Source organism: Ambystoma mexicanum, chromosome 2q (genome assembly GCF_040938575.1).
Source record: "Ambystoma mexicanum isolate Mex_15411 chromosome 2q, UKY_AmexF1_1, whole genome shotgun sequence".
Taxonomy (NCBI): domain Eukaryota; kingdom Metazoa; phylum Chordata; class Amphibia; order Caudata; family Ambystomatidae; genus Ambystoma; species Ambystoma mexicanum.
The window spans coordinates 396679394-396698049 of NC_090924.1; the positions used below are offsets into that span (position 1 = coordinate 396679394).

The 18656-nt window shown below is 45.7% G+C and overlaps 1 protein-coding gene across 5 annotated transcripts in view; it reads left to right on the plus strand.

The window, feature by feature from the left end:
- LOC138569439 (cyclin-dependent kinase 16-like) overlaps nt 1-18656 on the plus strand; it is a 381119-nt gene that overhangs the window by 319771 nt on the left and 42692 nt on the right. For all 5 annotated transcript variants that reach the window (XM_069647411.1, XM_069647410.1, XM_069647413.1 and 2 more), the window contains one exon: nt 1017-1094. In XM_069647411.1, the coding sequence (XP_069503512.1) occupies nt 1017-1094 (78 nt within the window). The remainder of the gene's footprint in view (nt 1-1016; nt 1095-18656) is intronic.

Genomic DNA, 18656 nt, shown 5'->3' on the forward strand with positions numbered 1-18656 from the left:
AAAAGGGTATTCTTGCTTAACTTAAGTAGTGTTTTTGAAGTGTATTTTTATTGTTGCCAGTTGCCCCATGTACTGTTAAGTAAATAATTATTTTACTAGAAAACATTGAGTACGAGTGTTGTTTGACTACTTGCATTTGTGAACCTCTGTTACCCCTCTGTAGCTCAGTTACCCCTCTTGAGATGAGGCTGGCTGTTCAGTCACTCTACCAACTTGTGTAGTACAGCCCATATACCAATAGTTGGGTATCTATTGCCAAGAGAACAAGGCTGGTGTAGTCTCCCACAGGGTTACTACATACAATCTTGCCTAACAATTTTCAATGTATTTTGGGGTGGGAGACGAGGAGTACAGCATGCCAGTGTGTTTTGAAATAGGAGTGGTAATATCCATAATGTTTTGGATCTGACGGAGCTGGATGGTCGTGATTGTTATAACATTTTTGGAGCAAGGAATCGGCTATGTTTGATAGCAGTCCTGCGGGATGCAAAATGTATGTGTGTATGGGGGATTGGGTAGCACAGGAATTTAGAAGGAATTATCTCCAGACAAATCTTTAAAGATGAAATGTTCTTAATGAATTTGCATTAATAATTATTGGTCATTTAAAAGGTTTTTATGAATATTTTTAGACTACGTGATAGAGGATCTGTAAAGATCATGACGATTGGTCCAGTTAACCGTGTCGAATAAGTTGATATTGAAATTTTATTTTACATTTTGTATCAAGTTAAAAGTGTATAAGATTTACTAGTTAACCATGTATACACTAATAATAAATTAGGCCTACAACTTGTGGCTTTTGGCTGCTGTAAATGGACGGATGATGGGGGTGGGGTCCTTCATGACTTGCAATGTACCCATTTTTTTCAATTAGTGATGTGTAACCTCATAAATGTAGTGCATAAAAATGAAAGCCGAGCTGGGGGCACGAGCCTCCAGAGATGGTCATTTGTGAGTGATCCTGTGTCGCTGATAACCAGGTTTCAAAGGACCCATTATTCCTTCTCTTTCAGCAACGTCTATATTTGCACTAAAAGAAATCCAGTTACAGAAGGAAATGGGACTGAAGTCGGCCTCCTTGCACGAGACAGGTGCGCAAACCTCCAATATCCCAGTGGCCTCATCTGGTACATCCACTGTGTCAACCTCCCACCTTGTATGGGTTTGGTATGCTGCTGCTATACCCCTTCTCTCCCCTCAAGCAGGACCCCTCCTTTAACCTTTTTGTGTGGCAAGTGTGCAGTCGCAATACCCCTCTTCCCTTACCAACGGATGCAAAACCTACATACCTTACTTGGCCCACTTGTACTGATTTCATTCTCCACGCTGGTTATGTGAGGCAGCACATGTGTGTCAATTTCCTGTCCATCCTGGCTTCCAGGGAGGTGTCCTGCTGTTTAATCGCCCTAGCTTCCCCTGGAGGCAATTTTACTGTGATATTACATGCCTTATCTAAGGTAGGTTTGCTGCTGAAATCTCACCTCCTCCCCATTACCTTTTTATACTACTGAAATACCACCTCAATTACCCAATACTAAGTTGATTCTGGAATAGACTTTCCATTTACCTGTATCTGATGTGCTGCTTTAATTACCCCCCTCCGCTTTTCTTAGAGCAAGACTATTAAAATAGCACACCTGCCTCAAAGTGAGACTGGTCATTTTTCTGGAATAGAAGCTCAACCCTTAAATGTGCCGGATATGCTGCTGGTATGCTTCTTCACACCAGGGGCCGCTGTACTGCTACTGTGTACTCCTAGCGTGCCTATACCAAATGCACGGATTTGTTTCTACCTCAGTTTCTTTTCATTTCCGTCCTGCTTACATATTTTTTTCATCTTGTCAGTTTCCCTTTTTCTCCTGCATGTTGCCGCCACACATGGCACACTACCCTGTCATGGTTGATCTGTAGGAGCATGCAGTTCACGCCTCTTCTTTACTTCCATGGTGTGGCTGGATCTGTAAAATCAATAAACACGTCTCCTTCCACAGGCCGCCCAACCTTCTATTTCCTGGACACAGATTTTTAGTCGCGTAATGAGGTGCAGGTACTTCTTTGTCTAAGCCCATCTCTGCTAAGGGCTTGCATGTGCCAACTCTGGAAGCTTGGAAATGGCCCTACACCTTATTTTCGGCCCTCCTTTTATCCATTCCTTTTCACCTTTGCAAAAACTGGATGGGTTGGGGGCAGTGGGTTTGGGAAAGTGGCTTTGCCAGAAAGAGCTCTGGATTCCATCCTTTGCAAGATGAAGAATGCCTTGTTCGCTTTTTGCTAATCTATCACGCCCTACTTCTGTTTAGTTTACCTCCCTTCCCAATTCTTTCTGCTGCCTCTCTGACCCCTATTGCCACTGCCCTCTCTCTGCTTCTTACACACCCCATGTCATTTAGACACTCTCTCTCCTCCTTAGCCTTACGCATGCTCTATTCAGTCTTTAGTTCTTACCAACTCTCTGTGAGCACTTGATTCATGACAGACCACCTGGAACTGGGACTGCTTCAAAAATGTAAAGTGAAATTTTGTGTTGAGCATTCCATATTCCGATTCTGAGAACACTTCTGTGTTCAGAACCTCAGAGTTACTGAAGAAAATTTAATTTTAAATTAATTGTTCAGAAATTGGTAACGGATTTATGGTTGAGAACTTCATATCAATTACTAAATGTCCTGACTTTTAAATTGCCACTGAATTGTATGCTCCGAGCTTCAGAGGTAATGCTGCACTTAGACCATTCTAATGGAAGCCACGGAAGGAACTGTCCTTGTATTTGCAGTGTGACTTTCATATTTTTAATATTGCTACAAAATGACGTGGCTGGAACCTTTTTGCTGTGAAGGACTGACCAATAGAAAAAGCGTGAATACAAGAAATAAATCACGACGAATAATATTTAAGTAATTGAGTTACTTTCTTATGAACTTTTTGTAAATTGAGTATTGTGAATCGGTTCCCTAATTGAATTATTATTGTAGCAGATTCTATGTTATAAACAATCCTGCCACTTGGCTCAGTCCACAGTGTGTACAATCTCATATTATACAACTAAAGTAAATACAAAAACAAAATAAATGTTCAGCAATTCACTGTGAAATCCAAGATTTAAGATCAACCCATCATTTCCTACTTTGTGTGCCGTCATGGTACGGTGTCCTTTCAATGCGTTTTTTTTTTTTTCGCTGCATTTTTTGCAACAGATTTTTTACCAAAAAAAAAATTGAAAAATATGGGAGGGAGTTGGTTAGAGTAATATTTCTGGGTGTTTCGGGGCTAGATTCTAAATAGGTGGGATGGGGGGGGTTTGTGGGGTAAACCCCCCCCCCAAAAAGAAATCGATGAGTTTTTGCGACAAAAGATCTGCAGCAAAAAATGCTGCGAAATAAAAATGGGCGATGGAATGACATGGAAACGTGCTGCTATATTCACAAGTTATTGAATGATCTGTTCAGAATTTGAAGTTTTATTTCATGCAAGGAAATTCCATGTTCAGCTCACTGTGAATTTGTCAATTACGTCTTGATGACATGCTAAAATAGTTTGAAATACAATAGGTTTTTATAACCAATTAATTATTTGGATTTAAAATAAACATTCAAGTTCCGAAGTTCATTGACCATTTTGATGTTCAGAATGTCATAAGAAAAATGGATTCCCTAAACCTCAGATGGTACTGGATTTGATATTAAAGATGCCTGAGGCACGTAGAGAGAAGTCCTCACCTTACACGTTTCCACTGCGTTTTTGCAGGACAGCACACTAAGCATTTTTTCTGCATCCTATTGGTACATGAGTTTGTGGCCTTTTAGTCAATTTATGAAACTTTGTTTCAATTACCTAGAGCTTTCAGTTGAACCTTGAGTATTTTTGCAAGAGTTAACCCTCAGTGCTTTGTTCAAGGTTTTTTTTTTCCGTTTCGCCACTTCTGCATCGAATTTGTGGCGCAAACAGAAGCCTGGTTTGTTAATAGTCTTTCTTGCTGCGTCATAATCTATAAAATGACAGGTGACCCGCAGCCGGACTGGCTTCTAGTATTTTACCTAGGCCAGAAATTACCATCTACAGCCTCAGTCTATTTCTGCCTGGTCAACATTTAAGGTTGCTGGTAATTTAGTGACTGTAACCCTAATCCACGCATTGACAGGTAATTTGACAATATTGTGAGCATCCTTATCTTGCACCATAAATTATATAGATGCTTATGCAATTTATCTGAGACCAGGATGTAGTCCAATACCTTTGTTTCCAGGCCCCTTTTCCATGTTGTTTTTTGTTGATAGTCCCCTGTTGTATGGCCGTTGGCCATGAAGATATTTCTCATGGCTTCATCGTTCGGCCATTGAAGGCCTCTCAAGGCTTGGGGGCTGGCCACTGGAATGTGGTTTTCAATCAGTTTTACATTTGTATCAAAGCAATGGATATTAAGGTTGCCACATAACATGATCGAGGATAAGCCAATTTTCCATTGCTTCTTCGATAAGAGCCAATACTCGACCAACAAAGTTTTTTCCCTCTGGGGAAGCATTGTTCCAGTACAAGTTTATTATTAGCACAATCTTCACATTTTATGGTAATGGCCTATATGGGTGGCGGACGATTGGCATTCGGCGATCACTTTATAGCCCCTACAATTTTTTTTACGCGATCAAAAGTCCCGCCATTGGTCTTCCACTAGGGCACTTGACCGCTGGGTTGAAACATGAGGTGACTCCATCCAAGAGTGGGGGGGCGCTGGAGCGACATCTCTTGTAAGCAGATCATATCAAAATCCTCAAATGTAAGCGCACCCTCACCGAATAGGTGCGCAAAGCATCTAGTATTCCAGCTACAAAGAATAGTCCGTTGATGGGGAAAGACCTTAGGTTTCTCCACCAACAACTTTGGGAGTTATGCTCCCAAACTTCTGGCAGCAAGTGCCCCCGCCAACAAATCCCAGCGTTGTTCTTCCAGCCTTTGCTAAACGGAGGCCGATCTCTTGTTTCAGTAGACTCCTCCTTGTGGTACAGCCTCCCCCTTCCTCTCAGTCTTAAGCCAGACCTCCTTTAAATTCCGGAAGCTCCTCAAGACGTCCCTTTTTCACTTCCTCCTTCCCTCCTCTGCAAATCTCAATCGCTACGATTGGTGACCAGGGCCCTCGTGTGTGTGTGTGGGGGGCCCTGGCCTCCCACACACAATTGCCTCGGATTCTGCCTTCACACAGCACTTGCCTCGGCACCGGCTGCGAAAAAGAAGGAAATGATCAGGGCGACTGAACTCGAGTACACACCCAATTTCGGACCTACACAATGGACGACATTATTCTAGAGTAATGTATAAACAATGTTACTTTTTGCCAAATTATTTTACTGCATAAAACGTTGCTTTAAAAGTTGTTTTTCAACAGGACACAAATTGATAAAACAACAATATCTGTAGATGATACATTGATGTTTTTTCCAGCCAATTTAACTGGACCTAAATACAAAGTGACGTGTATAATCGCTTACAGCATCTAGGGATCATAGGAACAAATTACATGTGGACATGGTACAGAACAGTACACTATTTACAGAGTTGACATAACGCACTGAGGGAGAGTGGGGGGAATCAACACAACAGTGTTTCAGCCTTTCATTAGCTGATCTGTATAGCTGGGAAGTGATTGGCCTTCATCAAGACGGAAAGAAAGTTGGAATGGAGGTGTCTTGTTTCTCTCGTGTTCTAGTTTTGCCACAGAGTGATCCAAAAACTCAAAATCTCCTGATATCTAGAAGACTACCGCTAAATTTTTGGTGTTTCTTGAATACCCATGTCCCCTGTGTGGAAATCACACTGGGTATAAGGCTAAATGTCCTTTCAATGGACGTTCGGATTCATAGTTGTGGTATAAGTAAACTCAGCCAGAGCTAATCTCATTGCTCGATCCGGGGATTTTTATGGTTTTCGGTATGCCTGAATCGAAGAGTGCTGGAGGACCTGTGCGAGAACGCAGCAGGTGCCGCTGTGCCTCTTGAGAACGCCATCCCTCGGCACCCACTGGCCTGCCCCCAATGTAGGCCTGCACTTACCCACTTATTGCAGCTCAACACTCCCTAGCACTTACTATACTTGCAGTTTATATCTGCTGCTCCCCCAAAAGCATGGACATTCCAATACTTGCCACTCCCTCTCCCCCTCTTCTCTGTTTGCACTTGCACATTCTGAATACTCAAGGCCTAGTGCTCCCCAGTGTATGTATTGTTTTCAATCCTACGTTCCCTCCCTGTTGCCATGCGGGCGCTTTGAATACAATTTACTTGTTGTACGAGCGCCTAACAAATGCACAATAAATAAGGTAGGCTATTGGACACAAGTGGGCAAAATGTGGCTATCTGGCACAAGTAGGCTATCTGGCACGTGTCTTATAAAATAGTCTGCTGTCCAGAAACCCCTTCTGGGCTGACTTCTGTCCCTACCACTTGATACAAAGAAAATAACCAAAGTCTTAAAGGTACAATAAGGGCCCTCGCCAAAACAAAGGAATGCTGGCTGGTTTCTGACCCCACCATAATGCCCCTTTCTCAAGACAACGTGCTCCTTGCCCCATTGCAAAGTTCCAGTCAGAATACCAAATTTCCCTTATGGATCCACCCCCTTCTTTAGGATGGAGTTTTAGTCTCGGGTTAGTCTCTTTTTCTTGGGATTTTTCAGACACTCTCAGGGCTACGTTCAGCCTTCAAGTGCTTACTGGCACATACATCCACATCAGGTATTTTCCTGGGGTTCACTACCCAGGAATCTTGATGTATTTTCTCCAATTAGTTACCGCCTGGTTTTTACCCCACCTTGGGGTCTCAGGTTCCTTAGCCAGTTTTAGGGGTCTTGTTTTTTTCACCGAGCCCTGTGGTCAGGCTTTCAACTTGTCTTGGTGTTGGGGAGAATTCTCAAAAATGTGTTAATTCCTCTCTACTTTGGAGACCCCCAGCTCTTTTTGCTGGACTTTAGTAATTTTTATCACTTTTTGTGATTTATACTCTTTCATTTGACTCTGGAGCCTGACAAACTCCATAGGCATCATCTTTGCATGTGACACACAGCACATTCAGTGCAGTGGCAGGGGAGCCAATTTATGAATTTCCCAGGGGGTGTCCAAATGTAGGAAGTGACATCACTGGCAGTTATATGACCGCATTTGCACGTAGTCGCCAACTTGGTGCAAGGGGGTAGGGCGCAGAACAGTGGAAACATTGTCTAGCTTGTACTGCATACACTAAAGTCAAGTAAGAAGGAGGTTTCCGCCTTCCAGTTGCATTCCAGTAGGCCATCGCTGCCCCTACTCCATCCCTCTATAATCATCCAGGTTGTAGTAGCCCTCAAAAGGCAGAGTAACACAAGTAGGATGGGAGAACGAAATGCCAGCCCATCCTGTGAGTGTGTCAAACCTCAGAGCAAAAACTGTACGTGTGCCTCCTACCTTGGAGCACAATCTCACTAATCTGGTGCAAATCTCGCAAGTGGGAGCATGGGAATCCCCTGCGTGTGTGGGCTGCAGACCCCGGATCACATGCTCACTTCTTCAGTGTGAAATTCTGGCCAAGGCTCTTTGGGCAAGCATTCAGGATGGGTCTTACACCTTTAAACAGTGTGATATATTGAGTGGGCACCTCACTCCCTGGAGCATAGTATCACCTGTTGCTGATAATCTCACAAGTGAATGTACAGTTTCACTCTTGGTCATCTCACTGACCCCATGTATATTAATGGAGTCAGTCTCCCATCTGGGAAGACAATTATATATTCTGATATCTTACAGGCACAAGCCTTCTATCTCTTGCCCCAGGATGGCTTCCAACCTCCTGAGCGGCAGCTTATGAACGGCAGGCAGCTCGAGACATGCCTGTTGCCAATTTAATGTAGCCAGATCTACTATTTAGACACTGCGAGAGTGCCATGAATCACATTTGTGGTGAAGAAGTACTCAACATACAGAACACAATGGTATAGTGTTGCATTCCTGCTGAGAAATGACAATTTGGTCTGTTTAAATGTAAAGCAGAGTGGCTGAAAAGTACACGCACCATTAAAAATAAAGCAGCTTTGGTGGGTGGAAGTGCTGCTTCGGTGGCATCAAGAGTATGCAATTCCCTGCTGGGTAGTGTTGGTCATTTCCAATTGAAGTATAGCAGCCCTCTTGAGAAGTGCCATTAATAGTGAAGCGGTCCAGTAGGCGTGATTAGTGCTGCCCCATAAAAGGAGTAGAAGCCTCTGTGAGAAGTGGCAGTACTGTGCCAACGGTGAGAAGTGTAGTATTTTCACATTAACTATGTTTAAGCACTTTGGGTTATTGAATAGTGCTGCTACATTCTGAGTAATTCTATCCCTTTAAATATATTAGCTCTTGTATAACCACGACAGTGTTGAGTTATTCTGATGAAGATGAAATCAGACTTGCTCAATAGCTCTGGTTCTGTATCATTTAAAGTACTTCAGATCTTCAGGTGGATAGCTCAGTGGCAACGTGCTCGCCTTGGAAGCAAGATGACAAGGAGCAACACAGGTTTGATCCCTCGGTTCGCGTAACACCGGGTCGATCCCTCGGTTCGTGTAACACAGGATCGATCCCTCGGTCTGCACTTGGAAACCTCTGGGTATTGTGCGCATTATTTGTATTTATTAAATTTTTATATAGCGCTTTATGCCAAAGCACTTTCAAGAGGACCAAAAGAATACAATAAGCATTGTAGAACAACATGTGAATCAAGTAACAGAGCGCAGTACATGCAACAGTTTACAACAGTTTACTTGAATGCAGAGGTGTAACATGAGTGATGTAAGACTGTAGTGGGAGAGGCACCCCTCTTCCAAAGAGGGGTGAACAGATGTACAAATACACCCAACCCAAAAAGATGTTTAGAAATTGAGGCACAGATGCAAACAAGAGCCTCTTGCTTTGTATCTGTCCCTCAATTCTAAACATGGTTGTTTTAATCTGGCTTTTACCCGGCTGCCAGAGAGACGCAGTATGGATGGAACAAAGGGCCATCCATACTGCGTCTTTTCTCGGCGGCCGGGGATGCGGGGGGGGGCGCTCATCCCAGACTTCATTCTGCCTGCGGGTGCCAGGGCCCCGGAGCACCCGCGTACTCGGCGCCCCTGTGCAGTGGCACAGGGAAGTCTCTTAGATTTCCCAAAGGTTTAAATACCTTCTCTTGGTGAAACTACTGTTTCCAAGAGCAGTGAAGTGAAATTGACTTTACTTACATTTTGTAACTGTCTAAATGTCATGATCTCTGCTTCCAAAAGGTCAGGGTTTTCCCAACTCCCTTGGAAGCAGATCCATAACCCAGGTTCCGAGTGTCAACCAGTCCCAATTGGGACCTTTTGGACCCAGTCCTGGCGCCAGTGGCACCAGGCTCATAAATATGCCCAGTCCCAGCGCTGGAAGCGCCGGGCTCATAATGCTTGGGTGGACTTACCTGCAGCAGACCATGCTGCTTACTTGCCTGCCAGTTGAGCCTCTGATCCTCTTCTGTTTGGAACTACTTTTCCTGTTGGGTGGGGCAGGAGCCACTCCCTAGGTTCAGAACACTGGAACTCTTCTGGAAAGCAGGAACTCTTTTCTTACCTAGGCGTGGCTGTGGAAGGAGACACCTAAGCACTACAGGAGGCTATTTAAACCACACCCGATGGATGAATCTTGCTTTGCGTTATTCTGCATCCTCTGCAGCAGAACGCTCATCGTGTCTTCTGCATCTGATCCTGGGCCTAAGGAAAAAGGCTTACCATCCTGAATCCAGTCTTCAGCAACACCTATAAAGACAAGAAAGAACAGGTTAGCATTACGGTCTTCAGTGACAGCGCTTCACTTACCTGGTCCATCGGCTGTCACCAACGCCTCGCGCTGCATTCCGGCATCTGAAAGACAAAGGCTTACCTACTCTTCGTGCGCTCCGGAGGTCTTCGCACTGCATTCCGGCATCTGAAAGACAAAAGCTTACCAACTCTTCGCACGCTCCGGAGGCCTTCGGCGCTGCATCCCGCATCTGAAAGACAAAACAAGGTGCGTTTAAAGACATTGGGGAACTTTAATACTCACGTGCCATTACTCCTTTCCACATCTAACCCAGTGGGTATTCCGGCACCCTGCAGCCGCTCCAAACTTGTACCTGCAAAATAAAAAGACAGTTAGAGCGCATCGTGAAGCAGGCAACAAGCGCTTACTTACTTGCTTCCAGGCGCTTCTATTCATCACACGGGCTCCATCTTCAACTCACTTCAGCCCGTCATCCGCCATCGCCGGAACCCTGCAAAACAAGAGACATCATTACTAAAGACTTTTAAAGACATTAGAATTACTCGAAACTTACTGTTCGTGCAGTAAACGACGGACAGCAGTCCTCTGAAGTCAAGAGGCCTGCTCCCCTTATTCAGTGAAGAAACTGGTTACAGCACCCTGCCCCGAGGCAGATGGAGAGCACGGCGTTCACTTACCTAAGGTGAGAGCGTTAACCTTTGGGGTTCTACAGGAGAAGAGAAAGGGAAGAAGAGAGAGACATTCAATAACCCAGTTCATTAATCCCATATTTTCTATCTGCAGACATCTTACCCTTCGAGTCAGACATACAGTGCACAGAGGTCCAGCCCAAAGAGCCAGCCGTGTGTTACACATCACCTTTGAAGATACGGTATACGCCCAGTCAAGACCGGCGCCTCTACGGGAATCGGGTGAGCGTTACACTAAACCCAGCATGATCTATGTGATCACTGCGACGGCCGAAATGCCGACGCCAGTTACGGCGCAGTGATCATATAGATCACTGTGCCCGCTTCCCCGGCCTGCTTTTCCCTTCCTACTCCCCACACCCAACCCCCAATTTACCTTTCACGGCGGCAGATATCTGTGTGCTGCCTGCACCCTGCTATCCCTGCGGCATCAGCTCCTCCCACTAACGTGGGTTAGAGCTGACGCTGCAGGGTACTTGTCCCCCGCTTACCATTTTGGTAAGCGGGGGACACCCCCGCAGCCCCCAACTCCCGTTACGGCACCCAAGCAGAGCGGGGGACACCCCTGCAACCCCCGCTCTGCTTGGGTGCAGTAAATGTCGCCTTCATTTTGTGCGCCCCCAAAGTCGCAGTAACTGCAGGGGCGCACAAATGAGGGCGACATTTTTGTACGATTCCGACCAAGCACACACTATTTTACCATAGGTTGCTGGAGGGGTTACTTCGGTATCCCCTTTGTATAGTTTCTCATGTAACATTTTTGTTACCCTTTCTACAATTAATGGCTGGTGGCAGTGGTTTACTTTGTACTGCCATTGTGTGTTTTTATCACGGGCTGCGTTCGCAGCTGCAGCAAGGCACCCATGGGTGCCCATTTTTGTCAAAATGGCCTGGTGTTCTTTTTTCGCCATTTTTTGTCAGAAAGGTCATTCTTGAGATTTACTCTGCACACCAAACCAGTTTTGTTCGTTTTGTCTTTGGCGGGATTCACGAGTGAAGCCCGCCTCTGGCTCCAGTATGTCTGGCAGGGGGCAGGAAGTGAGGGAGGTGCCCGAAACTCCCTGTGATTAATCCCTTGGTTACAGGAATGCACCCAAAGGTGATTGGCCAGCTGGCTGTCCGGCAAGGACAGCCACCCTGCTGTGTGATTGACAGCTAGTCTGGAATTAATGGGAGAAACCTGCATAAAAGGCAAGGCTTTTGGCTTTTAAGGCAGAGCCGACCACTGGACGGTGGAATCCGAAGAAGAACTTGGAAGAGATGCCTACTGCAACTCCTGGACCGTTGCTTTTCCCGGTGAAACCCTGCTGCTGTGCTGAAGCTCCGAATTCGTTTAGACTAGAGAAGTCCTTCAATTACGACTTCTCCCCTGGGGTTGTTGGGACCATTCAACGCCAAAGTGAACTCGTCTGGACATCCTGTACTTACACTGCTGCTGGAACCGAAGTGCCAGGGAGAGGAACACCAGCTTGAGTGCATCGCTTTAAGTTCGGACCCAAGCCTCGGGAAGATCCTCCGGACTCCCTTGAAGCAGGACTGACCAATCCTGAGCCACCTCAACAGAGTGCTGGACCCCAGATGCAAGGAAAGTCGGAAGTGGTATCCGAGAACCGCAGTATTGCTCTTTGCTGTACACTGCGAGGAGCTGAAACCGCAAAGTGCCGCTGAATTGAAGTTTGACCTTTGCTTCTGCCGACCTTCCCATTTTGTTGCAGGAGTGCCCAGATGTACTCCCTCTTGTCCCCATGACTGAGGCCCAGTAACAGGATCTGCAGAGCCACACAGGAACATAAGCTAGCTGGAACCATTTCTTCTAACCAAAGGTATTGTAAACCTAAGAGGACTTGCCTCTTGTGTAGCCTTGTCTTGGTAGCCATTGCAGAGTTGCTTGCAGCTTTGGACCTCGTAAACCTCCCAGCTTGTTGCCCTTCAAACTTTTCTAAAAACTTTGCAAGACTTTTACTTACCTGCAAAGAAGATCTTCAGCTCCCCTAGACTTTGCTCAACTAACATTCTGTCCTGGCTACCTGGGAGACTCTTCTACCTCTCACTTTGTGCTTTTGCCTTTCCTACAGGAAAGGGTTAATTTACTTTGCATTGGAGGGTTTTAAAAGTACTAACCAATTTCTTAATTATTTGTAACCTTTGTTTTATTCCCATATCTAATCATTTGCACCACGTTCAGTATTGCTCTAAATGTCCGATTGTCCAGTGTGCTAGTTATTTAAGTCACCTGAGGGTGTAGGACGTGCCTGTGTGCCATCCCCAATGTGTATCATCTGATTTGGAGAAACAGAGTGTGTTCTGAAGTCTATCATAATTGGTACATATATTGCTCCCTTCTGAAGAAGGCTTGTATAACTGACTGTTAAATTAATATTTGTTTAATCAAGAAACCTTGAGTGTTTATTTGAATAACTGTCACTGTAAAACTCTGTTACAACCCTACTGCTCACATTGACCCCTTGTTAGGCAAAGTTTGAATGCAGTACCCTCTGGGAACACTACAAACAACTATGACCAGGGCTGGACTGGCCCACCGGGACACCGGGAGTTTCCCCGCTAGGCCTCGGGCATAGGGCCTCTTTGGGAGTTAACGGAATGAGCTGCGCAAGGATACAAATCATGCGAGAAGACCCAGTCAGTCTGGGTAGTTCGGTTGAAATTGGCTGCGCATTTCTTTTCTACCCATCTGGAGAAAACGACAGCCAGGCTGGCGCATGCGCCTCTTGAGGCCAGGGCACTGCCCCGAGTAGGTGGAATTTCATGTGCCAAAATGCAGCCCTGGTCAGTGTGCTCACTTGAATCATGTTGCATCATATGATGCACTGCACAAAGTGCTCTACGACGAGCGAGCGCAGCAGAGCAGCATTTTCACTCACGTGCGAGGTGCGCAATTGCATTAGAACATTGCTTGGTGGTGCGGTGGGTGGAGGTGTTGGCTGGAGGAGCCCGAGGGTGGCTGGGTAATCAAAAGGAGGGGCACCTCTGTTCGGGAGCGAATGCTTGGAAAATATTTTTCATGGAGCTTCCGCATCATCGTCCTCCCTGCCTTTTACTCTCCTTTATCCCCATATCCATCCACACCAGATGCCTCTCCTCCCCCCCGCCCTCTCGTGCTCATTCCCAATCTCACTCGTCTTTGTAACTCTGTGCCTCTTTCCTCTGACCCCACTACTTCTCCTCGGCTTCTGTATGCCAGCAATGTCTCTCCTCTCTGTTCCTCATTACCCATAACCTATCTCCTCTATCGCAGTGTCCCTTCTGTTTTTCTATGCCCCTATCCGTTGTCTCCCGTATCTGCCCTTATCTGCCTATCATATGACCTCTTCACCCTGCACTTCCCGCTCCCCTACTCTTTTTCTTCCCTCTACCTGGCTTCCCTGTTGGTGTGGCTGTTTTTGGTGCTTACCCATCCCCCCACCGCCTGTCCTCATCTGCCCACAGACAAAACATGGCTCCCAAAAACCCCTCCCTCACCTCTAGAGTCCCTCTCCATCACCCCCTCATACCTCAGACCTCACTTGTTCTCGAGTAAAGCACGAGCACACATCAACAGTTCTCCCATTACCAGAGCAGGGGGCTCGTTCCACGCAGGAGAGAAATACTGGGGTGCAGGGGTTCACGTGGGAGGAGCTCAGGGGGGTCAGTGTGCCTGCTTCGTTTGGGTCAATAAGACATTGGTTCAAATTCCAGCTGATAGCTCGGTGGGCTAATGCATCAGTTGTTCAGATATGTTTCTAGCCTGGATGTGACTCGCCCATTTGAATCCCAATAACACAGCTCAATGGGTCAATGCACCGGCTGCTTGTGAATGTAAGTTGCAGGTTTGAATCTCAGTATACAGCAGTATTCCATCCTTTGCATGGCATATCAGACAACTGTGGGCAAGTTGGGTTGGGATAGCATCAAGAAGGATTACATTATGTAAATGCACCACAAGAACTTCAACCACTGCCCGTGTTTCATACAAGCCGTGCGCCGAATTTGGTAACCCTCTAACCACTGCCATGTGATCTTATTAGGTTATTTATAAAGACCACAACGCAACCTCAATACTCCCTTGATGCTTTTTAGAAATAGGAGGCACTGATTTCATCGACAGCCAGACGATGAAAAGCATGCCTTAAGGAGGTTCCTGGAGCTGGAAAGAGAGTGGTCCATCACTTGCATCGCTGAGTGCGGATGGGATGAAGGATGCTTGCAGCATTCCCCTGCATCACCATCCATCATCCGGGATTCCCACGCAGAAAGCACCGACCCACAGACTACTGGGGGGATAACCGGGGTTAGGATGGAGGGAAGGGTGTAGTGGCAGGAAAGGGGTCCACGCATAAACACGCCTTTTAGGCCCTGTACATTATATGCTGGTGGCTGTTTTGGGAGTACCTCGACTCGAAGGAAGGCAATGCTCTCTGTTTGCCCAAAGAACAGTAATAGTTTGGAGCTGCCTGGATTGTTTTTAAACTGCTTACTGTAAGAAAAGAGTGAGCCAGTCTTCGAAAAAGATAATTTAGGGCCCAGGCGAGCTTCAGCATAGCAAGGGGAAGCTTACACTGTAACGTATCACATCCTGTGGCTGCAAGTTAAGTGTAAGATGGCAACTTTCCATAGTAATTTTTTTAAGGATTATGTGGTACATTGATACTAAAGATGGAAAAACCCTTCCCTGCTGGAAATTCTAATTTAAAAAACATTTCTAATAAAATTAACTGGAGCGTCTGGGTTTCTGGACTTTGCCTATATCCAGACAGGAGTAAAAGAAACTAACTGCATACATGACAGCGTGCCTTATTTCATTTGGGGGATAACAGTGCAGGTCTGGTTTTAGCTTTGCATTCTGGAACTTGGAGTCCTGTGTTTATGATGGGGAAATCCAGTGCTGCAAGTACCAGAATGCAAAGTTAAAATCAGGACTGTACTTATCAATTCCGAATTGAATGCAACATGTTGGAATGTATGCAGCTGAAACCAATAGACCCCGGAAACACGAGAAACCAGGCCCAGATTTCAACTGCAATGTTCCTACTAATTGTTCATAGATATTTTAAAACCCTATGTTCCAGCCTAAACCATTTCTAATCGGTTAAATTGAAGTTGCACTTGGGCATTTTGTTGTCTGTTTAAATGTCAGCCCTGTCCTTGTTTGTGAAACGCACAGGCCCTTTCTGTCAGCAAATCTTTAAAACTAAATATTTTCCCCCAATCGAATGTAGAAACACACAATTCTTTTCCTAGCTGCAGACAGGGTGTGAACTGGCCCATAGGGAACTCCGTAGATTTCCTGGTAGCCCTCTGCACCCTTGGTCTCTTTTTTTCTGGTACACTATTTTATTTTCACATTGTCTCATAGGAAAGGGGTTGGGTTTGCTGAAAATGTTATGGGGCCACTTTGAACGTTATTTCCCGGGCCTTTTTTGGTTCCCAGTCCACCCCTGACTATGACTACAGGTATAGACAACCCAACCTTTGGTATACGCTTGTCCTACACAGTTTTGGTAGTGTGTTGAGCAGCCAGGCTTATCTCGAGAAGAGAAATGTGAGCCGTAGTGGAGTTGCACATAGATTTAGTTACAGGTATTCAAATAAACTCTTACACTCAAGGTTTCCTGCATAAACAATTATTAATTTATCAGTCAGTTATAAAGCCTTCTTTAGAAGGGAGCAATATACTAGTAACACACAAATACCCTTCAATACTGTACACTCTGAGGTTCTGAATCAGACGAGGCCCTTTTGGGATGGCCCACAGACACAGCCTACACCCACAGGTGACTTCAGTAACAAGGGTGCTGGGTACATTAATATCTTACTGTTGGTGTTCAGAACACTCTTAAAAAGTTGGCAAAAGGCAAAGATTATTGGAACACAAGAGATCATCAATTTCTTAAGCAGGGCAAATACTTTCAGATAGTAATAGAAGAGTCATTCAATTCAATAGGCTAATCCAAAGTCAATCGGCAAAAGTCTTTGTATAGGATGCAGCACTTCAGATAAGTAAATGGAAAAGTCTTTGCACAAGTTCGTAGGAGTCTTTGATAAAATGAAGAATCAAATGTAGGGCCACAAAATGATTAGACTTGCGAGTTGCAGAAGTTACAAGCACTTCCACAGTTAGAGGTAAGTTCTCTTAGACTTGTTTTATAGTACCTTGATAAAGAAGAAAAGATGCAGCTGATGACTTCTGTTCCTGTGCAGCTCTGCAGATCTCACTGTTCCTGGGCCTCAGTCGTGGGGACAAGAGGGAGGACGTCGGGGGACTCCTGCACTGGCAACCGGCAAAGTTTACTTTCAGTGGCTGTTTCATGTTTCAGCTCCTTGCGGTACAGCAAATAGCAATGTGTGGTTCCTGGCTGTCTAGATGGACTGTCCTTACTTCTGGGGTCCCGCACTCTGCTGGGGGGGGGGGGGGGCTCAGGCTTGGTCACTCCTGCTTTGTGGGAGTCCAGAGGATCTTCCAAACGCTTTAGGCCAGCTTAAAAGTAGCGCACACAATCTGGTGTCCTTCTCCCTGGCTATACGGTTCCTGCAGCAACTCTGAGGAAATTGAACCAGCTCCGAGATGGGTGTCCGGGTGGCTTACTTTGGAGTTGATTGGTCCCACCAACTCAAAGGGAGAAGTCGTCATTGCAGGGGCTTCTCTGTCGATGCGAACTTGGCGATTCGGACCTGCAGCAGGGCTTCGACTGGGCAACCCAACAGGTCCAGGAGATGCAGCAGGCGTCCGCTTCAAGCTCTTCTTCGGTTCCTTCGTCCAGTGGTCGACTCTGCCTTCCAAGCCAAAAGCCTTGCATTTTTATTCAGTTCTCTCCCATTCATTCCAGCCTAGCTGTCACTCACCCAGCAGGATGGCTGTCCTTGCCGGACAGTCAGCCAGCCGATAACAGAGTGCATTCGAGTCTCCTAGGAGACTAAGCACAGGGAGTTTCGGGCACCTCCCTCACTTCCTGCCTACCCCAGACATTCTGGACCCAGAGGCGGGTTTTATTCTTGAAGCCTGCCAAAGTCGAATGAACAAAGAAACTCTCTAGAAGGACCTTCCACCAAAGACCTGGCGAAAAAAGACAACTGGGCACCATTTTAGCAAAGCTGGCTTGTCGCCATTTTGAAAAAGATGGCTCCAGCGGTTACTTTACCGCGCCGGGAATGGTTGCGGTAAATGCAAACCAAGGTAGTCCAAAACAAAACCATTGCCACCAGCCAGTCAATTGAGGAAAGGGTAACATAGAAAATGTTACATGAGCATTTAGACACAGGGGATACCAAGTAATCCCTCCAGCACTATTGTAAGATATGGTGTGCTGGGTCTAGCAAGTACAATGCTAAGTAAAGTCAATTTCACTTTACTGCTCTGGGAAACAGTAGTTGATCCCAGAGAAGGTATTTAAACTTTGGGAAGTCTGAAGACTTCCCTGTGCCACTGCACTGAAGGTGCTTTGGGACATAATTGGAAAAGATGATGCCTATGGAGTTAGACTCCATAACCAAAAGAAACAAACACAGAAAACGCATTGAAAAGTTCAAAGTCCCAAAGTTTAGCAAAAGAGCTGGAGGGCTGTAAGGTGGGAGGAATTGGCACATTTTTGAGAATTCTCCCTAACACCCCTGTTGAGACAAGCCAGGCTGCTTAGCCACACTACCAACCTGTGAAGTACAGATTTATATCAAAGGTTGGGTTCCTATTGCCAGGAGGTCAAGGTTCCTGTAGTCTTCCAAAGGATACTGCACACAATCTTGCCTAACACCTGGTACTGCAAATTCCTCAACCCCAATAAATGAATTTTATCGAATTAAAGTTACACCTATTCTGACGTATGGGGCGGAGGCCTCGCCCACTTTGGTTAAAACTAGAGGGCATCTTCTGGAGAAGAGTTCTCTCGATTCCCACCTGCGTACCTATGCAAGTTTTAAGAGCGGAATTAGGTTTAACTTCACTGTATGCCCACACAGTATGGAAAGCCTTGTCTTTCTTTCGGAAGTGCTGCATCGAGACCAATGAATGCGGGCTTGCAGCTATAAGAAATGCTATGACTGGCATTACAGATGTCTTATTAATGTCTTGGGGGGGGAGGCGTGTCGCCATCTTGTAGGAGCTGAAGGAAACGGGATCAACCCTCGTGGGGAATCCAACGCAGGTGAAGAGAAAACTATACGATCTAGATTGGATCGAGACATTGGACTACAGGTGAAATTTCAAA